General features: G+C 42.8%; 1 protein-coding gene across 3 annotated transcripts in view; it reads left to right on the forward strand.

The window, feature by feature from the left end:
* SMYD3 (SET and MYND domain containing 3) overlaps positions 1-25,514 on the forward strand; it is a 689,934-nt gene that overhangs the window by 513,766 nt on the left and 150,654 nt on the right. For all 3 annotated transcript variants that reach the window (XM_032389456.1, XM_032389458.1, XM_032389457.1), the window contains exons 6-7: positions 22,921-22,988; positions 24,849-24,951. In XM_032389456.1, coding sequence (XP_032245347.1) covers positions 22,921-22,988; positions 24,849-24,951 — 171 coding nt within the window. The remainder of the gene's footprint in view (positions 1-22,920; positions 22,989-24,848; positions 24,952-25,514) is intronic.

A 25,514-nucleotide genomic window follows, 5' to 3' on the forward strand; every position in this document is an offset into this window, starting at 1 on the left:
TCTGTGCATATTATATCTTATTGTTTAGAAGAGGAGCCATGAGACCAAAGAGAGCGTTGGTGCCGGATGGGCAGAGAACTTTAGGCATCGGTGTCTCGTGTAAGAACACAGTACGCGGTGGGAAAGCAGGACTGTTCTCAGCTATAAAAGAGGCCATCTTGTTGGCCACCTCTACCCACCTCTCTCTGCTCCTTTCATTTTATAAATGGGAAAGCTCACCTCCCTTAAAGTCACAGCCAGCAGGGTCAGGCCTGGATCCCAGTCTCCTGACTCCTGTCCTGGGCTCTCACTGTTGGGCCATGCTTGCTTCTGAGATGGTGGCTCGTCCTGGTCAGAAAACCCTGATCAGGAGCATCTGCAGCCCCAGGTTGTCGGAGCTGGGATGGATGTTTGGGCTCATCCAGCCCCAGGCCTCCCTTACTGTCAGCAGATGGTTAGCAGTCCTGACGGGTTACTGTCTCGCTTTTACTTAATCACTGTCATGAGTTCGACCCCTCTGGTTTTTAAAGTATGGGGATCCCAGTATTCTGTGGTTTCTGGCCATTTGTCCCCGTGTCTTTCTTGATGGACTGGTCCCTGTACTGTGTGCTAGAGATACAAAGGGAAATAAAATGTGGGTTCTCCTCTCTCGGGTGACTTTGTAGCTTACAGGAGAAATGGACAAATACATGAGCAGTTATGGTCAAGCAGAATGAGTACTATGGATGGGGATGGGCTTGGTGCAGAGGAGGAGCATCTAAATCAGACTGGAAGGTGTGGAAAGTGTCTTGAAGGAGGGGACCCTTGAGCTGAACTTTGGAGTGGGAGATAGAGCGATGAAGCAAGGGGGAAGGGCATCTCAGACGAAGGGAAGGGCCTAGGGAAGGGCACAGAACCATTCATCAGCACTTTAGGGAGCAGCACAGTATTCTATGCGGCCGGAGGAAGGGAGATTTATGGCAAAGGATGGAAAGAAGGTGAGGAAAGAAGCAGGGGCCAGAGCGTGAAGGGCCTTATTTGAGAAGCAGTCTGAGTCATGTGTGGTTGTATTGGCAGAAATGTATTTTGTGGCCTTCGGCCCTCCTAAGATGCCTTCAGGTTTCACTTTTCCTGCTTTGGAGCATGAGGACCAGAAAAACCTGGATTTAAATTCTGACACCACCGTTAGGCCCCTCTGAGCCTTAGTCTCCTTGTCTGTAAAACGAAGGTGATAGGAACTCCTTCCACGTTCGGTAGAGATAAAGGAATGTGTGAAAACACCTCATATAGTACCGGGCTCGCTGTAGCTATTAAAACATGTTGGTTTCCCTTCTTTTCCTAATGTCTCTGCAATAATTGCACACAGAGTCCCTACCTTGGCTGGTATGGACCCCAACATCAGACTGGCATTTTCTTGCCAAGGATCCTGTCCATTATATCCAAGCACACAATTCTAGATTTTGGAGTGAAATTAAGTCTGAAGTAAAGATTTCCTTCATAACTTCCTAAGGCTTGAGAGAGAAACTAATCAGTAAGGTAAGTTATGGCTTTTCTAGATCTCCTGCTTTTAGGCAGGGCTAACTAACAGAGTTAGATCATGAAGACCCTTGGAAGATATAGACAAAAGGTCAGGGAAGCTACTGGATTTGACTGAAGTATGTGCAGGACACCGTATTGATACGACAGATCTATTTTGCTCGAAGAAGGATTTTGAGCCTACTCAAATCTAGTAGCAATATTTCCGGAGCACAGGGTGTGCATGAGCCGAAGCACATATAAGAAATGTAGCAACCCAGGGAAGGATCCAGAATGTAAAAAAAAGTGTTTAATTATTTGCAGTGAAATGGTAGTTCAAATTTGAGAGGAAAAGGCATCCCCACAGACAAATTGGAGCTAAGGAGTGAGGACTGGCCACTCTTGAATCCCTTCCCAGGGTCTTTGCCAAGAGAAGCAAGAGAAATGCAGAAGAGAAGGGTGGGGGGAGGGTGTTGCAGGGAGTGATGGGACAAGGGAAAGAGGAAGATTTAGTTATGGAAACAGAAACAAAGGAAAGAACGATGTGTCGGCTTTGTTTGTATTTCTGTTATGTCTACTGTGTCAGAACCATGGCTTTTCTCTCCTTCTTTCCTTCCTTCGTTCTTTTTGGGGGACTAAATATTCAAGTTTATATTATGACCATGGTAAAATGATGAAGTCAAGTCAAAGTGAGATGAACTTGTGTGAATAATCTTCAATTTCATGGAAAAACTTGTCTGTAGTTGGCAGTCTTTTCTTTACCTTTGGATTTAATTCCTTTTCATTATTTTCTATACCAGTTCTTTTGAAAATAATTGACTAACGCTGCAGATAAACACATACTCATTTGGTTTGGTGTAATTTGTCTTCCCCCTGCATCTTCACCGACAGCGTTATCCTGAGAATTAGTTTCTATTTCAGTAAAATGGGAAATGGACTAATAGCATGCTGGCATGGTGATCATTTTTCTAGGGGTTTGCTTCTGCTGAAGAGCTGACATCAAATATGTTAAAAAGGCAACAAGCAGGGTAGCTTGACTGCCTTAAAATGGATATGTAATGTTCAGATGGTGACACTGTGAGAGATAAATCATTGTCCAACAAAATGTTATTACCAAGGGGCTAAGTCAGAGCTCGAGATAGCTAGGCAGAGAAGGGAAATCAAAAAGTCAACTCTTGCCCCCATCCCTAAATCCTTCCCAGGTGTACCAGAGCAGGCTCATCTGAAGAGGGGAGTGGCAAAGAAGATAGAGGGGGGCAGGGCGAGGGGAGGGTTGTGGGAGAGAGAGGGATGCCTGTGAACCACGGTGGTGTGTAAGGACTCAGAAGAAAGCAGATGGAATTACCACCATCAGAAATTACACCGTCCGCCTAGCTTGTTTCGGGCAGACATATCATAGTTGCCATTTTGTCGCCTGACTTGTCTCAACTCAGATGATACGAGTTTTCGGTTTATCTGACCATCTGCCCACTGCTAGTCTTAGGGGCTCACATGATTTTGCGGATGAATGTCTCAGATGTTTACTGAGCATCTGAGTATGTCCTGGGCTTGGGGGAGGAGGCCATCATGAATCAGTTATATTTTTTCCTCAAGTCTATTTATCTATTCAATAAATATTTATAGAGGGCCTACTACATGCCAGACACATTAGGAGGTGCAAGTGTAGAAAGTACCATGATTTATTTATGTAGCCTCCTGATAATGAACATTTGGGTCATTTGCCGTGTTTTGCATTAACAAACAGTGTTACTATGGACATTCTTCTCAGATGTGCCTCCCGGAGCTCATTTGCAAGAGGTTCTTTTAGGTAGTGAAAATGAATGAACTTTAGCTACATGCATCAACATATGTGAATCTTACGAACATAATGTTGAGCCAAAAACCAAAACAAACACAAAAATTTGCAAAATAATAAATGCAGTATGATTCCGTTTATAAGCAACCAAAAGCATGTAAAACTAAACAATATGTTGTTTAGGGATACATGCATATGGGATAAGACTATTATAAAAACAAGAGAATAAGAAACCAAAATTAAGATAGTGATTACCTCTGGAAGATGGAGAAGGAATGAGATGGGCGGGAGCACAAAGGATATTGTGGAAGATGTGGGTGATTTCTGTTTATTCAGTGGGTAGTAGGTAAATGGAACCTTGATGTGCATCATAAGTACTACCATGCATGATATATAGCTTTCCCCCACTATCTGAAAGTAGAGCGTTCCTTGTGAAATCTTTACTAATCTGAAATGGTGTAAAGCAAAGACGCAATTACCATTAATTTATATGGAAAAAATTTTGAGCGTTCTCAGAGCCAAAAAATAACCTCTCAGGCTTTTCTGATACCTTAAAACACATCTTGCTAATGGATGCACAAAATAAATCTTTAAAAAAAGGCACGCAGAGAGAGATGCTCGCAGACCCAGGTCACAGGCCTGGCGGCTAGATGCTGAGATGCTGAGTGTAGTTCTTGGGGAAGGAGCTGGGCGGGGTACTCTCGCTGCTCAGGGTGGAGGGTGGAGAGGGGCCTTATAACAGCTCTCTGCAAAATAAATGCTGAATGCTATTTTTGCTTTTTGCCTTTTCCGGTAAAAGTAGAAATCCTCTTCAGGTTTCCTCTGGTTAGTAAAGACAGGTACTAATTTTAATATAGGTCTTTCATAAAAGCAAAGTGGCATAACATGAAATTTTGAAAAGCAGAGGATACCTGTATTTATACACTCATGTATAATATACATTAAGTGTTATATTTATATTGGAAATATGTATTTAATTTTTCATTTAAAATATTTTTTAAAGGGAGATGTGGATCATGACCTCAGGGGACTTACTGTTTATTGAAAAAGAAAAGACATAGGAGCAAATAAATGCCATAAAGCGCTTAAGAGCTGTGACTTGCGGTGTTCAGTTGCTTATAGTCCAGCAGTAGAGATTGACTTTTATATAATTAGCTTCAATTCAGAGTAGAATATGGTAAATGCTGTAGTTTATATGTGAATAAAGTGCTATGAGAGTATAGTGAAGTAAAATTAATAGGCTGTAGGAAACCTTCCTGAAGGAGGTGTCATTTAAGTTGTATCTTGAAGGGTGAATAAAATTATGAGCAACAAAGACAGTGACCAAATTATTTTTTAAATAGGAAGTCTATGGACAGAGATAGAGAACTGAGCAAGGACAGGGCATGACTAGGAATGGCAAAGAAACCAGTGTAACAAAAACACACAGCCGAGCATGGGGCACAGCAAGAAGGTAGGGGGAGGGCAGATTGTGGAGGGCCTTCGATGTCCTGTTGAAGAATTTTGTCTTTTTGCTGCAGCCACGGGGTAGATCTCATATTTCTCTTTTCTGGTGGCAGTTTGAAGGGTGGATTGACAAAAGACGGTGGGGTGGGCAGGCAGAGAGCCTACCTTGGAAAGTTGAAAGCAAGAGATCTTGAAGGTCCAAGACAGGTGGCCGCGATGGGAATGAATAGAAAGGGGTGCATATGTATAAGTGACACAGAGGTATGACCGCATGCACAGTTGAATATGGAATGATCTACCACTTTTTAAACAAGATATATTTATGTATTTGGGGGGGTAGGAGGTAGGGGTAAAGGGAGAGGGAGAGAATCTCAAGTAGACTTCCCAATGAGTGCGGGCCCCAACACAGGGCTCCATCCCAGGACCCCGAGATCATGACCTGAACTGAAATCAAGAGGCGGATGCTTAACCGACTAAGCCACCCAGGTGCCCCTAACGCTTTCTTTATCTTGCCTTGTGGCCTTGTTCTGCACTGACTCCCCTGTCTGTCTCCTGTTCATCTACAGCCTTAATTTATATCATTGCCCTATAGCCCACAACTTGGGAATGGAGTTAGCAACTGCATTGTAGCCGCCATCTTGAAAACACTTGTCTGGGAAATATTAGCAGTATGTGACCACTACCAATATTTATACAGGGCAAATGATGTAAAGATTAAGGAGAAATATGTTTTCCCTAATTATACCCTCCATCCCTCAGGACATTAATTATTCACATCTGTGAGTTAACATGTAAAGGTGCCTGTTATACTTTAACCTTAGTTTCTTTTCACTTTAAAGTATTATATCCATTAGCCATTTTGTTTCTAATTATGTAAGATAAAAAAGATTATTGTGCTCAAAAAAAGTTAAACAGAAAATGCTTTATTTCAACAAAAATCATTATTGAAAATCTTTCTAACGTTCTGTTGTGCTTTAGTAGGTATAATTTACTAAACACATTTTTTTTTAAAGATTTTATTTATTTATTTGAGAGAGAGAGAGCAGGGGCAGGAGCAGAGGGAGAGGGATAAGCAGACTCCCCACTGAGCGCAGAGCCCAAGGACACAGGGCTTGATCCCACAACCCTGAGATCATGACCTGAGCTAAAATCAAGAATCGGACACTTAACTGACTGAGCCACCCAGGCGCCCCCTAAACACATTTTAATCTCACATGGTGTTAAACTTCTGGGTTTCATTTGTGATATATAATACTGTGGTTGAAGAACAGGCAGCAGACTAATCACAGGATGCACTTTGGAAAGTATAACCAATTTTTCTTATTGTTGCTGTTTGTTAATTTGAATGCTACATATAAGCTAGTTACCTTGAGATGTGCTTTTCCCTACCTCCTCTCTTCAGAGTAACAGCCTGAAAAATATTTTTAGTTAATTTAAAGATTTTGTATAGCTGGAGTCCAGTAGATCAACGTGCAGACATGTTTCCCAATGTAATAAATAAATTTAAGTATGGAAGAAAAAAAAGAGTATCATCTTGCCTTATTTCTTTCTCCTGAATACACAGATAATAGTTGATATTATGACCAAAGAGGTCTAGCTATCTTGAATTCCTCTTTGGGGACATATCAACACTTTTACCCAAAGGTATTTATTTTTATCACTTTCTGGGATATTTTGGGGATTTCATGATTACATGCCTATCAAGTTCCTTTGTTTTAGATTCTTAGAGCCTCCTGTTCAGCCTCTAATTGCTGCCTACTCTAGCTGATGACTACCTTTCTGTTTGGAATCTAGTGCCTTCCTAAAACTAAAGATACTTAGACTTCACCTCGAGTAGATTTGCACTACCCCCTGAATAAGGAAGGGCGGCCAACTTCTCTTGGGACAGGACACTGTATATGCCCTTGAGGAGGCATATACTCCTTGGGGAGTTGAGGCTCATCGTTTTAGGAGGTGTTTTTATGACTCTCTGCTGCAGTGTGTACCCAGGGCAATATCTACTTTAGCTTAGCAAGAACCTGGAGCGTCTACACTAGCCTACAAAACATATTGTTGGCATATGTTGACTTTCAGTGTTTCTTTTGCATAGAATGCCAGCCATGCTGGGAGCAGGGGGGTTACCTTTCCTTAGTCTTTCACAGGAGACTCTGAGAGGCGAGTATCACAGTCTTCTCAAATTAATTTGATTAGAGCACTGGTTAACAACGATGCCCATCATCCAGTATTCTCCCCGTTTACCAATAACCTGCTGCTGCTTTCATTTGCTCCGGAAAATCAGCTTTCTGATTTACGGGCTGAATTAGATTAGGAGGCAGCCATATAAAATCATGAGTTTACCTTTTTTTTTTTTTTTTTTCAATTCTTGTCGATCTTCTCTTTTTCATCATGACAATCCAAATAGATACTGACCATCAGGAATTCTCTTTCCTGGGAGTCTGTAACTTTTTTGTTGTCGACTCATTCATTGTTCTCTTAATCCTCCCTTCTTTTCATGCCTTGTTTCCTTCAGTTTCATTTTTCCCTATTTCCCAAAGCGATCCTTGCATTTCAGCTCTTTGGGCTTACCTTTTACAGATAATGCTTTGATTTATATTTTTTCTCCTCCAAATAAGCTTTACCATAATCATCTTCACTTAGGAGTATTTCTGTTATTTTCTTTAAAACCAACATTTCTTTAACCACCATTGATAATTTACTAAATTTTTTTTCAGAAACAGCAGATTAATTCTTGTTTGGGCTGTTAGGCCATTCATTGTCTCTGAATTCAAAGTTGGAAACCTCACATATGCAAATTCAGTTATGCTTGCTGTAATTATCAAACCCTGATTCCTTCAGCGAATATGTTGTGTTTTGCATTTAGATGTTGGGGGAAAATGAGGAGCATGTGCAAAATAAGGCTGGAGGGAAAGAAAGAATCATTTGGAATTTTATTTTTTTTTATTTAAAGTAACTAATTAAATCTGCATATTACCCAGGAAAAGGAAAACCCGATTCTTTTATTGTGATAGTGAGCCGCAGGAGAACTGTTGAATCTCACAAATTAAGAAGTTTGAGTGTCTTCTTCAAGGGGCAATTCTGAGAGTAATTGTTATAAAGGACAGTGTAGAGAAGTGGGGGGTTTTAATGGCCAGACCACAAGCAGCATAATCTGACATTTATTTAGTTAAAGATATTTATCCATTTTAGAGAGAGAGAGAGCACTAGCAGAGGGAGGGGCAGAGGGAGAGAAGCAGACTCCCTGCCGAGTATGAGAGCCTGATGTGGAGCTTGATCTCACGACCCTGGGATCATGACCTGAGCTGAAACCTAGAGTCGGACGCTTAACCAACTGAGCTACCCAGGTGCCCCCTTCTGACTTTTAATAGTTATGATTTATCTATCATCATGAAAAAAGTGTTTTTTGCATCATGGGAAAATGACCACTGAGTGGACAGTTCACTGTCAGATCTTTGTATAGTCAAGGAATGCAGCGGGCTCTTGGCCACCAAGGACCCTGGCTGGTGTTTTAGGGGAGTACCCACCCACTCCTTGGCATTGCAGGTAATAAGTGGGATGCAGAAACCCTGTGCCCCATTTTGGTTTAGTTCCTATATGGTTTCTGTATATGTCTTTATGTATCTTTCTTCAGTTCCTGTACATGTTAATGGTCTTGAAGGTCAGTGCTGTCAGTGAAAAATAGCCAGCTCAGATTCCAGAACATTCAGGACCTGTCTGTACGGTCTGTCAGAATGGCTTTGAAATCCATCTGCTGCTTCTCTACCCAAATTGTCCTCCAAAGTGCTTTCCTTTGGTTATTTAGAGAGAGCTGTGTGGTAGGCGGGAAAAGAAATGTGAACTTGGGTTTTAAAGCAACTGATTTAAACTCCGTTCTGGGGCGCCCGGGGGGCTCAGTCGTTAAGTGTCTGCCTTCGGCTCAGGTCATGATCCCAGGGTCCTGGGATCGAGCCCCGCATCGGGCTCCCTGCTCCGCGGGAAGCCTGCTTCTCCCTCTCCCACTCCCCCTGCTTGTGTTCCCTCTCTCGCTGTGTTTCTGTCAAATAAATAAATAAAATCTTTCTAAAAAAAAATAAATAAACTCCGTTCCAAGGGAAATTGCCCTGCTAAATCAGTATTGAAAGAAGATGCTGGGAACCCGTGTGCATTGAGTCACCTCCAGAGTATGGCCAAATTTGGCCAGACCGTTAACTTGGCACAAGCAATGTAACTCTAGATCAAGGTTGTATTTGGGGTTTTGAGTGACTTATGATAGTCTGTTTTATGAGAACTGACTCAGAGGATGCTGCAAAGAACCGGAAGTGGTGGTGCATGAGTTTGGGTGATGCTAAGAGTGGAGGACAGCAAGCCAGTCCGTTCGGTGGAGAAGCCCTGAGAGACGGAGGGGTGGCCAGAACCTCAGGGCCTGATGTGGCTGAGGTGACGCAAACGTCCTGTTCTCACACATCAGTTATGCAGAGCATGACTTCCGTTCTGCCAAAACCTGGAGGTATACACAGTGATGTGGTATTTCATTAATTCCAAACCGTATATTTTTTCACAATTTTATATTCCTGGAACTGGAATCCATTTCATAACAGCTAACTTGACGTAGTTTGCTTATGCTTTTTCTTAGTAGATCGCAATAAAATGGTGCATCTGACTCTTCATCGAGTTTGTCTTACAGTTGATGAATTTTGGTAATAATAACGACCTCATTACTACTTACAAAGCTCTCTATGTGCCAGGAGCCCTTCCCAGGCCTGCATGCATTATTATCTCATTTAATTCTCACAGTTTTTCTGCTTTACAGCTTTCTGGTAAATTCTAGTTCTTTATTTCTGGGTTCTTATTAATCAAAATTAATTGGCCAATAATATGGAAATGCAGACACATAATTTAGCACATTGCACCCCACATAAAAATACTAATTCCTGGATGTTTTTAAATTTGATCAAGTGGGGGCACTTGGGTGGCTTATTTGATTCAGTGTCTGCCTTCAGCTCAGGTCATAATCCCAGGATCCTGGGATCGAGTCCCACGTCGGGCTCCCTGCACAGCGGGGAGCCTGCTTCTCCCTCTGCCTGCCCCTCCCCCTGCTCAGGCTCTTTCTCTCTCTCTCTCTGTCAAATAATTAAGTAAAATCTTTAAAAAAAAAAAAAAAGTGTGATCAGGTGAGAAGGCGAAAGGCGCTCCCGAAAGAGAAAACCATCACATTTACTTTGAGGGGAGATGGGAAGAGGGCCAGAGTGGGAGGGGAAGGTTCTCTGCAATTCTGTCTCTGTTAGCTCCGTGTGTGATCACCTGCAAATACTGTGACATTCGCACAACAGAGTGTCAGAGTTTCATTTGCTCTTTCTTTCTGTAGCCATTTGCTCTTTTGTAGCTGATTTATCTTCCCGGCCTGCCGCAGGGAGAGAATATCCCTTTCTTTGTGGCACTAATTTGGTAATGGTGGCTGGCTGCAGTCAGACAGTGGGAGAGTGGAAAATTCAAAGGCCATCCATTTTCCTTTACATCTCCCAGCTGGTCTTCGGTAATCCCCAGCAATCTTTCCTGCCGATGATCAGAGTGTGGGGAGGCCTGCGTGCCTCCCAGGGCCATGGACAGGCAGCAGACTCATGTGCTTCTGAATTGATCTGACAGATTCGAGTACCGCCCTGCGTTATTGCAACTTGGTTCTTGACAGGGTGACTTACAAAGAAATATGGCCAATAGTCAGGAAAATTATCTTGGCTGAGAAAGGCTAAAATTTGTCAGAATTAGAGAAAAATGTGACGTGTTTTTAGTTTTCTTATTTCACTAGGCAAACTGGTTGAGAGGACTGGATTTTCCTCCCTCCTTCCTAGTGCCTAGACTGTGCCTGTTGTATAAAATAGGCCCTTAATGAATGAGTGAATAAACCTCTATTTCTGAGGGCAGGGGTACAGGACAGCACTGTTCCAGATCTTTCTTGGCACTTAACCCCTTCCCCCCAGCCTGTCTTATGTATAATTCCTTCAGGGCTGAGTTTTCTGCTGGGAAGGTTACTTTGACAAACTAAATCTTGCTGATGCGTGAGAGCAGGTGAGTATCTAGCCTCAGACTGGTGTATTGATTTCCCTTAGCCTTCCTTTCCTCATCCTTAAAATGAAGACACTGTTCTAAGAGCTCCCAGGGCTGGAGCTCCTGGGAGACTGCAAACCAGAAGTGCTTTGAGATGGGGCACCGTGGGGGCGCCTGTGCTCCTCCCTCAGGCAGGACGGGTGCGCCTCAGTGAGGCTTTGCCTGGTTGGAAACAGTGGGTTCATTGGTGTGACGTTCAGGTGGCCTCAGCAGGTGGTGGAGGAAAGGTCTGAGGGCCGCTGGGTCCCAGCACCCCTGCCACCCCCCCTCCTGACAGCGCCCCTCGTCAGTGCCCCTGCCCCTGCATTCAGCCCTCCCTGTATCTCCTTTCTGGCTCTTCAGAGAAAGAATTACATCAGGGCATTTCAGGCACGACTGTCTTTAATATCACTCTGCTTTGGGGCGCCTGGGTGGCTCAGTCGGGTAAGCGGGTGCCTTTGGCTCAGGTCATGATCCCAGGTTCCTGGGATCGAGCCCCGCGTCTGACTCCCTGCTCAGCAGGGAGTCTGCTTCTTCCTCTCCCTCTGCTTGTGCTCGCTCTTTCTGTCAAATAAATAAATAAATAAAATAAAAATATCGCTCTGCTTTTTCCTTCCTCCACCTGCAGTGAGGTAGACTAGGAACATGACACATTTTAGAGGTTTGTAAGGTTTTTTATTTTAAACCAGGGAATGCCAGGGGTATGTATTTTGTTCCACATGCCGTGGCAAAACCCCGTGTCTTGCTTCTTTTTACTTCCCAGTGTTGACTTTTGTAACATCTGCTGTTATCAGATGTCACCACCTTCCACTTTTAGAAGTGAAAGTAGTCTGTGTGAGTATGAAACTTATGCCAACTTTCTTCAATCTCAGGAAAACATTTTCCAGAATTTATAATTAATACTTTCCCATGATGTCACAGAAGGAATAAGAAGTGTGGGTGATCCTTGTGAGTCCAGGTTGAGGTACCTCCTTTCCCTGACCTGTTCCCGCTGAGCTCATGACCCCTCTGCTGGGCACTCGTGCCATGTTTGTGATTCATTGCCTAGTGCCGCCTTGTCCTCGGCTGGTCTCAGCATCACGCAGGGCGGGGTCCATGCTGACATCTCCCTGCAGCTCCAGAACCTGGTCCGTGTAGGTCGCTGAGCGAGTGCTTGTAGGAAGGAATGCAGACAGGGAGACAGAGGAAGGAGGGAAAGAGAGAAGGACAAGAAGAGATTTTTGTTGTTTTTGCATAATGACAATTGCCTTGGCTTATTAGCAATGCTATATGGAAGTCACAAAGGCTAACGTAACAAAGTCACTGGTACCGAATGTACTCACTCTGTCCACCGACATTCACTCAGCAAACATTTTTTGAGCATGCTCAGTGTGTCAGACCAGTCTGAGCCAGCGGGGGAAAGTCATGAAATAGAATTTCTACCCTCTTGGAACTCAAATATCAAGAAATGGCTGTTTCCTACAGTGCAGGATGTGGGAGTAGCTTCGTGGGCAAATTCGGGAGCACGAGCCAGAGAGCCTCCCTCCCCCAGCGAGGCAGTTGGGAGGCTCCCACAGGAGCGCCGCTAAGAAGAGTTTGTTAAACTTAACTTTCAGTAGTGGACATTAAAAAAGAAAAGATACAGGGGCGCCTGGGTGGCTCAGTCGGTTAAGCAAGTGTCTGCCTTCGGCTCAGGTCATGATCTCGGGTCCTGGGATCAAGTCCCCACATCATCGGGCTCCCTGCTCAGCGGGGAGCCTGCTTCTCCTTCTCCCCCTGCATGTGCTCTCTTTTGCTCGCGCGCTCTCTCTCTCAAATAAATAAAATCTTAAAAAAAAAAAAAGATATATTTAATCCATTTTTCCAGATTCCCTCCTCTCTTCATATTCTGATGAATGCTGACCCAGGGAGGGGACCTCCCTTGGAACTCTCCGGAGGTCACCACTAAAGGGGTGCAGGAGCAATATGCTGGTGCTTCATCTAGGTGCCAGTGCAGGAATCTGGTCAGGAGAGAGGCTGGGAAGAGTACCATGTATGTATTCATCGGGGTGCCAGGAGGGACAAATGATCAAGTAGAAATCCCACCGATGTGTTTTGTGTCTCTGGCTATCTGCATGAGTGGCTGGAAGGAAGCAGGGAAGGGGCACTTATGAGCTACCTCTGGAGAAACAGGGGGTGGTGGGGAATGAGGCCATGATTTGTCTTCTCTTTTCCTTCTCAGTCATCAGGGACTGGGTGTGCATGGGCAACCCCGGAAGGATTGACCCATTGAGGTGCCCTCTTGTCTCCTACAACCGCCTCCCAGAAACCACCCAGCTACTAGTCCCTAGAACACCGCCCCCGGCCCCCAAGCCCATGCAGCTTGTAGATGCACCGTGTGCACTCCTCATGCTATCATGTGTGATTGTCACTCCCTGAGGTGTCAGTGTCAAGTAGGATCAGCATGACAAACCCTTGCCTGACAGAATTTCTCCTGGAAAGAATAGTCACCTCAATTTCTACAGAGAGTAACCTCGGCTCACCCTGGAATCTATCTTTCACTGAGGATTGCATGAAGCAGTTGGTTCGGTTTTATCTTCCACATGGAACATTTTTTCTGTAGTTTGCTTTTCTCCATTAACGTGATGGAAAAACATGGCGGATCTGGGCCAAACTGTGCCGCATCCAGTTCAGCCTCCCTCAGGGGATGCCCAGCACCCAGTGTACCACATTTTGGATTTTAGCTCAAACCAAGAGACATTACAGAGCAGAAGACCACACTGCCTCGGGGTAGATTTTTGCTCCAATTACCTAGAAAGAGAATCATGAAACTAGATTATCACGTAAGAGAACATTTGTAGAGACTCAAGCTGAACAGAAGAATCCTTAAGTGTTATCTGTGGGGGAAAGTTGAGCTGGTCGTGATAATACACTTTCTGGACAGGAGCAGGACTACATGAAATGTTTCCCAGAAAGCACGCTTATGGCAGAGCTATGGAAACTATAACAATATCCAGTAATAAATTATTTAAGAATATCGTCGTATTTCTGAGCCTCGGGATATGGGAGCAAAATGACACGATGGAAACCCTGTTAAGAGCTTTTACACTTTTATACATACTTGACAGACATCTGTTGCAAATGCTTTTCTCATCAGCTGAGTGATATAAGGAGGTGGAGTGCCAGGGAATATCCTGAAGGGAAGAACAAAGAACAATGGACAAATTTGTGACTATCATTCCTGTTTTGCTTTCTCTTATCAAGGACAGTTGTTGAAGACATAATGGGCTATGCCGTGAGGAGAGCCCTTAGAAAAATGAAAATATGGGTGGGTTTCTGAAGACAGACCTGTTATCCAAAAGGCCTTCATTTTGTGAATCCTCATTTGATAACAATTGGTGGTTCTGCCTTGGGAACGCTCTAGAACAGGAAGTGCAATTTTAGGATTGCTATCCCTTCTCTTACGATACTGGCCTTGATATTGATTTTAGCCTTTGCAAATCATTGTTGAATATTTGGTGTGTCTAGTGTGCACTCTTTGTGACCGTAGCTGGAAACGTGACTGACACCATTGCCGTTGTGGAAACAGATAGTATTCAAACGTACAGGGTCTGGAACACATGTCCAAGTGTGTTATGATATGGGATGTGGTAAAGATGTGGTTCTTAAGTTAGATTATTTTATTTTTTACTTGGTTTGTATTATAAAGTGCATTTGTAAAATCTTTAATAATATTCATATAATATAAAGACAGATTTTTAGCTTTCCCATTTAACAAGTGGTACCCATGGTTTAAGTTGCTTTAAATTAGATTATCAACATTTAAATGAATATTTTTTATAAACATTTAATTAACATTTTTTAAAATCTATCAACATACATTTAAATGAATGTTTTTGATTTGGGCATTAGCATCACGCTTTTAAAACCTGATGCTTACCATTCTTATAATCTACTCTTTAGAAAACCAGCTAGATTAAATTTTATAATTTTCATGTTGTTTCTAAGTGATGACGTAAGAGAAAGTTTTAGGGGGCTAGGTGCAAGCGCATTTCAAATAACACACTGGAGACTTTAATAGTTTTCATGCCATCTGCTAAAAGTAAGATTACATACTAATTATATGTTCTCCTTCTAGCATTTTCTAAATACTAGAGACATCTTGAGGTGGTATGGAAGAATTTCTTCCCGATAAAAGTCATTATAATGGAGCATCTTGAGTCATATACACTTACCATTTTTATGTTCCTCCTTACCTGTTTTCCAACATCCTCGCTTGCTGTCTTTAACCAGTGGTCCCTTAGGTTTGCAAACAGAAGAGCCTGTGACAGAAACATTAGAAAACTTCCAAAGGTCAGATTCCACAAGGCTGGCTGTGGAGCAGTGCAGTGATGGGGCCGGGCACCCCAGCTCACAGCCAACTCACGAATGAAACATGGAGGCTCTCCCACTATTTCCCAGCAAAGGGAGACTATGTTGCACTAATTGTTTTATTGATCGATTTTTAAAGACTGAAATGGAAAAGATGTGTAACCATCCTTATTGTTGTAAGCCTTCTGGAATTCTGGGATTTGTGTTTTTTGTCATTATTGCTGCCTCTTCACCCCCAAGCTCACCTCCTTCCCCAACCTGGTTCCCTCCTGTTGTTCTTCTGGTTGGTGGATTATATACCTTTCATTTTCACGGCTAGGGAAAGGTTGTAAAGGAGTGACCAAAGGAGGGAGTAGGATATCAGGAAAGGCCTGGGTTGAATCATGAGAGATGGTTCAATATTTGACATGCTAATAGAAAGGGTCAGGGGTAAAATTTTAAATCTCTTGAGGTTTAGGGCCTCATGGGTGGCTCAGTCGGTTAAGCCACTGACTCTTGGTTTCTGCTCAGGTCATGATCTCAGGGATGTGACTTCAAGCCCTGCATTGGGTTCTGTGCTCAGCGGGGAGTCTGCCTGAGATTCTCTCTCTCCCTCCCTCTGCCCCTCCCCCTGCATGCTCTCTCTCTCCTCCCATCTCTCTCAAATAAATAAATCTTTAAAAAATAAATAAATCTCTTGAGGTTTATGAGAAGATTCTGAAAAAAAAATAGTTGTCTTTAATAAAATGTCATATGGCATGGAGAATAATAATATACCCTGACTGAAATCCTTACCATGCTTCTAAAGTTAGAGAATTTATAGTGCTGGGGTAGTGGTGGAGGGGGGCAATTATTTTGTACAAAAACCTTTGCTTTGGGTTTTCATATCTGCCAACTCTCCCTACTTCCTTTCCTTCTGTGCACAGACCTTGATAAAATGAAATGCAGTAAGTTCTCTGTTGAAAATTTACCTTTAGCCTCTCTAATGAATAAACTCTTGTGTGTCACATTTTTGTGTCCTAAACATTCCTCTTATGCCTTAAATAGAGAAATTATAAAGGAGATGCAGATGGTCTTTGAGGAAACTGCCTGATGTTTGTGTTTAGAAACTGAGTTCCCTTTTGTTTAAATGTTTTAAAGTTTATATCTTTTGAAATTGAAAGCATTCTTCAAGGTCGGCTAGAAGCCAGCTACGGCTACTCACACACAGACTGACTTCTTTGTAGAAGTGAGTATTGAGGGCGAGGGGGTGCTGGGGAGTGGATGGCTTCTTCTGTTACGGCGTAGAGGACTCTATGGCATAGAATGGGTTGCACGTTTTCTTACAGCAGTTCAGCTTTGCCATTAAAAGGTGATTTTCCCTTGTGTTTCATATGCCTTAATTTATCTGCTGCTACAATAAAAAGCTTCCAGTTCAGAAAATTTGAGGGAAATGTGAAATTTGAACATGTGTATAAAATAACTCTCTGAAATCATATTTGTGTTTCGGTGTGATTGCTACAGGGGATCTTTTAATCACAGAACACAAATGTCAGGTTCTGGATGTAGAACCTGAACCAAATGATGTAAAAATTTGGTTCCTAGAATATTTATATATGATATCTATATTTTATGTATCTGTGTATTCCAGTAGAGTTAGTATGCAGTGTTAAATTAGTTATAGGTGTAAAATATAGTGATTCAACAATTGTATGCGTTACTCATCATGACAAGTGCACTCCTTAATCCCCATCACCTATTTCACCCATCCCCCCACCCACCTCCCCTCTGGTAACCATCAGTTTGTTCTTTATGTTCAGAGTTTCTTTTTTGGTTTGTCTCTTTTTTCTTTGTTCCTTTGTTTTGTTTCTTAAATTCTACATATGAGTGAAAACACATGATATCTGTCTTTCTCTGACTGACTTATGTCACCTACCATTATTTCTCTAGATCCATCCATGTTGTTGTAAATGTCAAGATTTCATTCTTTTTAATGACTGAGTAATATTCCACTGTAAATACATACCAAAGCTGCTTTATCCATTCATCAATTGATGAATACTTGGGTTGTTTCCATAATTTGGTTATTGTAAATAATGCTGCAATAAACATAGGGGTGCATGTATGTTTTTGAATTAGTGCTTTCATATTTTATGGGTAAATTCCTAGCAGAGGAATTACTGGATCATGTGGTAATTGTAGTTTTAATTTTTTTGAGGAAACTCCGTATTTTTTTGAGCATACTTTTCCACAGTGGCTGCACCAGTTTGCATTCACACAGACAGTCTCTGAGGGTTCCTTTTTCTCCACATCCTCACCAACACCTGTTATTTCTTGTGTTTTTGATTTTAGCCATTCTGACTGGTGTGAGGTGATATCTCATTTGCATTTCCTTGATGTTGAGCTAATGTTGAACATCTTTTCATGTGTCTCTTGGCCATCTGCATGTTTTCTTTGGAGAAATGTCTATTCATGTTTTCTGCTCATTTTTTAATTGGATTATTTGGTTTTGGGGTATTGAGTTGTATCAGTTCTTTGTATATTTTGGACACTAACTCTTTATCAGATATGTCATTTGCAAATATCTTCTCCCATTCTGTAGGCTGCCTTTTAGTTTTGCTATTTGTTTCCTTTGCTGTGCAGAAGCTTTTTTTATTTTGATGTAGTCCCTATAGTTTATTGTTGCTTTTATTTCTCATGCCTGAGGAGACATATCTAGAAAAATGTTGCTATAGCCAATGTCAGAAATTACTTCCTGTGCACTCTTCTAGGATTTTTGTGGTTTCAGGTCTCACGTTAGATCTGTAATCCATTTTGAATTTATATTTTTGTATGGTGTAAGAAAGTGATCCAGTTTCATTCTTTTGCATGTAGCTGTTCAGTTTTTCCAGCACCATTTGTTGAAGAGACTGTTTTCCCCAGTGTATAGTCTTGCCTCCTTTGATAAAGATTAATTGACCATATAATTGTGGGTTTATTTCTGGGCTCTCTATTCTGTCCTATTGATCTATGTGTCTGTGCACCTGTGCGGTACTGTTTTGATTACTACAGCTTTGTAGAATAACTTGAAATCTGGGATTGTGGGTTGTGATGCCCCCAGTTTTAGTCTTCTTTTTCATGATTGCTTTGGTTATTTGGGTTTTCTGTGGTTCCGTATAAATTTTAGGATTATTTGTTCTAGTTCTCTGAAAAATGCTGTTGGTAGTTTGATAAGGATTGCATTAAATCTGTAGATTGCTTTGGGTAGTATGGACATTTTAACAATATTTGTTCTTCGAGTCAATGAGCATGAAATAGCTTTCTGTTTGTGTTGTCTTCAGTTTCTTTCATCAGTGTTGTATAGTTTTCAGAGTACAGGTCTTTCACCTTTTTGGTTAAGTTTATTCCTAGGCATTTTATTCTTTTTGGTGCAATTGTAAACGTGATTGTTTTCCAAATTTCCCTTTCTCCTTCTTCCTTGCTAGGGTATAGAAATGTAATGGATTTCTCTATATTGGTTTTGTATCTTGCAACCTTTCTGAATTCATTTATCAGTTCTGGTAGTTTTTTGGTGAAATCTTTAGGGTTTTCTAAAAATAGTATTATGTCATCTGTAAATAGTGAAAGTTCTATTTCTTCTTTACCAATTTTGATGCCTTTTGTTTCTTTTTCTTGTCTGACTGCTGTGTCTAGGACCTCTAGTATTATGTCAAATAAGAGGGGTGAGAGTAGAAATCCTTGTCTTGTTCCTGATCTTATGGGAAAAGCTCTCAGTTTTCACCATTAAGTATGATGTTAGCTGTGTGTTTTTTATACATGGCTTTTATTATGTTGAGGTATTTCCCCTCTAAACCTACTTTGTTAAGGATTTTTATCATGTTTCATAGAATATTTAAAATTTTACTTACTTGCTTTTTACAAAATAGAGAGGTTCAACAATCACTTGTACCAACTCAGTGGAGTTTTACTATCTAGAAAAGCTACAGTGTTATAAAGGCTTTTGATTACCTCAAAAGAAATATTGTAAGAATACACATAACCATATTTGATAATTATAAAATAATTTAAATGTATGTTTTAATTTTATGTTATGGGAAATATTTTAAAGTAATACTCCATAATACTCCAGTTTAATTTTTAGAAAGAATTTTTTAACTTGTTTTTTTAATTGAAATAATCCCATTAATATGCTTTTCTAAAGGCATCTGTGTGAAGTATTCATTCATTAATTGTTTAAACTGTGCACTTTTTTAAGAAAACTGTTTATACAAAGAAATACTTTGAAAAGTGTCTAAACTTTTATTTCTGGGCTTTATTTCCATTCTTTTATTTCTTGGTATAAAGAGAAATTCCTTTCAGATTTTCACTTGAGCACATATGGATATACTAGTGAGTGAAACCAGTATTTTTAATAAAAGTGGGAGTAGGCAAAAGTTAAACTGTTTTAGCTCAAGAAACCTGGCACACAACGCCTCTCAGAATAATATGAAAGAGGAGCTTGTCTGGTTGGCTCAGTAGGACTTTAAAACATCCTACCTATATTGTGGAGTAGGGCAGAATGAGAATAGCAGAGAGGTACCAGTGAAAATAGGAAAAGGAAAAGAAGGGAGGAAAGTTAACAAAGGAAAAGATGCCAGAAAAGTAGGAGGGAAGGCGAGGGATGTGGGGACTATTGCCCATTCATTCATTCCTTCATTTTGCACAAATTTATTTTGTGCCTCATGTATCAGGACCCTGGCATTTATTTGAGGGGTGGGGAATGTGGGGAAGAGGCAGAGGGAGAAGGAAAGAGAGAATCCCAAGCAGACTCCCCACCCAGCATGGAGCCTATTGCAGGGCTCAATCTCATGACCCTGAGATCACGACCTGAGCTGAAATCAAGAGTAGGTCACTTAACTGACTGAGCCACCCGGGCGCCCCAGGCCCCTGGCATTTTAAGCAGAGGATCAAACAAGCCCTTGGTCTCTTCTGAGGCCTAAGCCTGTTGTCCCATCCATTGGACTAATGGAAAAGAGCTTGAAACAAAAGATGAGCCAGAGTGGAGAGCGAGAATGGACAAAGAGATCCAGCAGGGATATCAACAGATTGGATGCCAAAGGACAAGAGAGTTGGAAGATGAACTTCTCCTTACTCCTTGGTAGAGTATGGAACCATATCTGGTCTCTCCTCTTCCACACCTACAGGATACCTGTGACTTACTTCTGGTGTCTTCTCTGACCCTGTCCTAGAGAGTACCCCCCTGGGGACACTGAGGACCACACCCACACAACCATCCATCTCCCAGAAAAACCTATATTAGTGTCTTTCACGCAAGGAACCACCATCACTGCCCTCTGAGTATTTTACACAGGAGTTGTGTTTGGTGTCAAGTAAATGGGTAAATAATGAACCAGGATGATAAATGCTGCTAACGAGATGAGTAAATCAGCTAGGTCTGAGGGATCCAGGAAAGTTTCCTGGAGGAAGTTGACATTTCCCCTTGTTAGCTCTTTTTTCTTTCTTTTAAAAAATCCTGTCAGAATAAACCAATTCTGGAAAAGCCTTTATTTTGCTTCACAGTGGAGAAACAAAATGTTTACATTTTGGTTTAATTCAAAAGTTAACAGAGGGGCGCCTGGGTGGCTCAGTCTTTAAGTGTCTGCCTTCAGCTCAGGTCATGATCCCAGGGTCCTGGGATCGAGCCCTGCATCGGGCTCCCTGCTCCGCGGGAAGCCTGCTTCTCCCTCTCCCACTCCCCCTGCTTGTGTTCCCTCTCTCGCTGTCTCTCTCTCAAATAAATAAATAAAATCTTAAAAAAAAAAAAAGTTAACGGATTAGATGGGTTAGATCCAGTGTTTCATTGGTGGCTTAATGTTGGTAAAGTCCTGATTACACTTTAAAAATACATGTTAAAGTTTCTATTCCCCACCCCCAAATTCATACCCATTTAAAAATGTGTAAAGTTTCTAAAAGAAAACACAGGATCTTTTGTCCTGCATTTCCACCATCCATTTTATACATAAATATGTGTAGGCAGTACACTGTTGCGACTTAATATGAAACACATGCCCTTAGAGCAATTTAACTAGTGTGTTTAAAATACACCAACTTATTTCCTGATTTGAAACTGCAGTTTTATCAGACTTTTAGAGGAAATGCTAAATCATGATAGGTTGCACTAGATTTCATAGAAGAGCTCTTTAGAGCAGTGGAGGAGTCTCAAAGGACTGAGCGCTTTTTCATACTTTACGTTCTTTCATATAAACCTGATTTAAAGACATTCGTTGTCGCTTGTTTTCTTTTTTTTTTTTTTTTTTTCCTTTACAGAAACTATAACAGTAAGTCAGCATCCATTTGTGGTCCCTGGTTCATCTCAAGTCTGTGGTGGCCTCTTCTGCTTTCTTCTTGATGGGCTTTGTTCTTTCTTGTCCTAAGCGTCCGTCTCCAGCCCGTCTGCTACCCTGCACTCCAGGCGCTCCGCTCATACTTGGTCTTGGCTGGGTTGTCTAATAGGCCGTTTCAAATTTAACACGGCTGAAACAGAGCGCCTGGCCTTGCTCCCAGCTCCCTGCAACCAAACCTGCTCCTTTCCCAGTCTTGCTCCTGTTAATGAATGGCAACATTATGGAGCCGTTTGGGTCTATGCTCAAGCCTGATCCTTGACTCTCTCCATTCCCCTGGATAGTCTGTCATAAATCCTGTTGGCAGCACCACTCGCTTTTCCCCACTTTTGCCACCGACATCCAGGCCTCCAATCTCACCTGAGCTTCTCATTCCCTCCCCTTCCACCCTTGCCTTTCTATAGCCCATTCTCTACACGACGGTCAGAGTGATCCTTTCCAAACAGAAATCCGATCCATTCATGCCTTGGCTCAGAAGCAACCCAGTGGCTTTCTGTCTCATTTAGAAAACAATTTAGACATAGCTCTAAGCACCTAATGATCTAACTACCACTCTGATCTCATATTTCACCTTTCTTCTTCTCCCTTGCCCTGCTTTGCCCATACCAGCTTTCTTGCTGTTACTCTGTACCTAAGAACATTTGCACCCCAGGACCTTTGCACTTGCTCTTTCTTCTGACACAAACGTGCACCCCCCCACACACTAGAATTTAAGTTTCATGCAGGCAGGAACTTTGCTTTATTCCTTCACTGCTCATCCCAGCACCTGCCTGAGGCAGCAATGTGTGGCCAGGACTTAGGTTTTCTGATTCTAAGTCCAGTGCTCTTTTTGTGATTATGGGTGGCCTTCCACAGGTTTTGAGGTCCCTTGAACACAGTAATCACATCTTCTATTCCTTTTGGCTCACTCCCCATAGGGTATAGGACTGTGCTATCTAGTCGGTGAGGCCCTTCCATGTCCCTAGTAAATGCCATGGCTGGAATGAATGACTTTCTGTGCTCCTTGTGGTCCGTCAGCTCCAATCGCAGACTCTCTCGGGGTGTCCTTCCCTCTTTGTAGGAATAAAAGACAGGCTGCTGTTCCTCACGGATACACAGTGGCATTTGGAAATTGCAGGCAGTTTGAGGGGAAAAGAAAATCCAAGGTGGTAGGAGTCTAGTGCTCAATAAATAGATTATTTGTATTCTGAAACTTAATGTTGTAATGGAACTGTGTAACTTTGGAGGAGAGGATTAGATTGAAATTAACAGCCCCTGTGCTGATTTAAGGTTTTGTACAGGATGTTGCTATTTCTGCACTTAACCTGACGTTCTTAAGGAAAGTGTGTCCCAGATACCTTCTTTTGCAAATGAAAGAGCATCCCTGTTTGGCTTGGATCTTTCCAAAGCAACTATTAAAGTATTAAAACTCCTACGTTTGATTTTGAACATTTCTGTTCTCTTGCCTGCAAAGTTTCTTAGGTGACTCTGGTAATCCTGATTGTCTTCCCCTTGTTTTTACAGGTGATCTGCAATGCTTTCACCATCTGTAATGCGGAGATGCAGGAAGTTGGTGTTGGCCTATATCCGAGGTAGGGCGAATGGTATTTCATTTACTAGAAGAAACAACTGTAATTCACCCAGCTCCCCAACCTTGTGGAAGGTGTCAGAAAGGCAATTGCCGCAGCTGGTTCAAGAGCAATGCTCGAAACCTAATGATAAATTCAAGAAAATGGAAAATGTTACGTTTAAAGAAAAGAATTTTATAGCCCTGTAGTATATGCTGTGGTATGAGCAAAGAAGCCCACCTCAGACCTAAATTCTTGATCTCGGGAGCCTTGGGGTAAGAATTTGGGGATCGTGGATGCTAACAAAACTTGGTTATTACCTTGGGGCATCTGGGTGTCTCAGTCGGTTAAGCGTCTGCCTTTGGCTCAGGTCATGATCTCAGGATCTTGGGATCGGGTCCTATGGGATCGAGTCCCTGGTCCGAGAGGAGTCTGCTTCTCCCTCTCCCTCTGCCCCTCACCCTGCTCATGCTCTCTCTCTCAAGTAAATAAATAAATCTGAAAAAATTGGTTATTCCCCCACCTGCCCTCATCTTTTTTTTTTTTTAAAGATTTTATTTATTTATTTGACAGAGAGATAGAGAGAGAGAACAAGTACGCAGAGAGGCAGGCAGAGGGAGAGGGAGAAGCAGGCTCCCCGCTGAGCAGGGAGCCCGATGCGGGGCTCGATCCCAGGACCCTGGGATCATGACCTGAGCCGAAGGCAGACGCTTAACCGACTGAGCCACCCAGGCGCCCCACACCTGCCCTCATCTTGTTCCCCAACCTCCTAGGCAGAAGCACCGGAGTGTTTCACCAGACTCATGGTGTTGCACCCGTTGGGGTCATTTGGTCTTTTGGCTCAGCATACTCCAAGCTCCATTGCCCCAGACTTTCAGGGTTTGGCCTTCTGAAGTGCTCTCTGCTGCTGCTCCTGAGGTGGACCCTTTTCCCCTGAGCTGCCAGGCTGTCCCTCCATGAACACTGCAGTCACTCCTCGGTCCATTTTGTTTTCATGCTGGGAAGGTGCAAATACAAATATAGTCCTTCTTATCATTAGTTGTGAACCTGAGAATTCAGCTGTTTTTCTCACTTCTCACAAGTGTTGTAAATCATGGGTCTGTTGGTCTGGGTCCTGAGAAAGATGGGTCAGAGCACAGGCTCAGAGTTAACGCCACCTCGTTCCAATTTGGTCCCACTTGCTGGTTGTGCGTCCTGGGGCAAGCCGGTGACTTCCCCGTGGTCATTCCTTCATCTCTCAATGGCCCTCATGAGATTTGAATGATGTTTGAATTTGGAAAACTTGTGTAAGGGCTAAGAAAGTGCTTTCTACACAGTGAGCACTCACTTACAGTTCTTCTGAGTATTATCCAATATGGTGCAGCTTAAATTCATTCCCTTTCCCAGATGGTAAAAAGCCACCTCCATGGTATTAAAACGACTGGGCCGGGGCCCCAGGCGCTCCAGGATCTTGTCAGCAAGATGCCCTTGGCTGTCTGTGTAAGAGGGAGGACTCTCGTTATCCTTCAGGAGGCAGGCAGGTCCTGCAAAGGGGCCGCACAGACCAGAGCTGTGTGAGAAAGGCCGGTGGGGTCCTGGCTGCCATCTAAGGAGACAGCTGTCCCCCACACTCACCCCCAGAAAGCGCTCAGAAAAGGTTTTTGTTAACACACTTCCCTAAGTAGCCTCCATCTTGGGGAGCATTTCGCTTTATGCAATGTGGGCTAGTGACATTTCTGGGACTTCTCCTAGAGCCCCTCAGTCCCTGGTGCCCTGTCAACCTTACCTGTCCCCTCCGCGCCCCCCCCCCCCCGTGCTGAAGTGTCTTTTGCTGATTATATTCGTTAACTTTAGATGTTTGACTGTCTGCTGAGTGACGCTACCCTCTTTTTCTCTTTCCTCCAGTATGTCTTTGCTCAATCATAGCTGTGACCCCAATTGTTCCATTGTGTTCAACGGGCCCCACCTCTTACTGCGAGCAGTCCGGGACATCGAGGCAGGAGAGGAGGTAAGCCACCTGCTTTTCCCACTGTCTGGCCTCCTTTTCATCAGAGACCCTTCCCTGAAACCAGCTGTGCCTGAGGGACAGCTTGTCCCGATCCTTCTGCCAGGAAGAAGAGCCATAATGCGTCCACCCAGTGACCGATTTTCCCCTTAGTCCTTATCCAGGATTATAGGTGGATTGCCTTTGTAAACCACCATTTCTTTGGATCTCAGCAGGTCCTCTTGTGTGTGTGCAAGAGAGGGATATGAGCGTGTGACAGAGTGTTCATGTTCTGTGCATGTGACGGTTTGCCAGCCTTTCGTATCCCGGCCAGTGCTCATCCTTCGTGGGCAGGAGCGCAGCCTAGCTTGTGAATGGGATCCCAAGGGCTTATTACCCCCAGGGCTACTTGCCCCATTTTGCAGGTGACTCGTGTACCTTCATGACAAGAAAGCAAACAAGATTTACTCGTTCACGTGGTCATGGGGCCTTTGCAGAGCTCTCACGTTTCTGTGCGATTGTTCAGCAAAGATGGGAAGGGCAGAGAGGCCAGGGAGTATAACCTCCTGTAGTGACTTAGCCTTGAC

This window comes from Phoca vitulina, unplaced genomic scaffold (assembly GCF_004348235.1).
Source record: "Phoca vitulina isolate PV1807 unplaced genomic scaffold, GSC_HSeal_1.0 scaffold54, whole genome shotgun sequence".
NCBI classification, from domain to species: domain Eukaryota; kingdom Metazoa; phylum Chordata; class Mammalia; order Carnivora; family Phocidae; genus Phoca; species Phoca vitulina.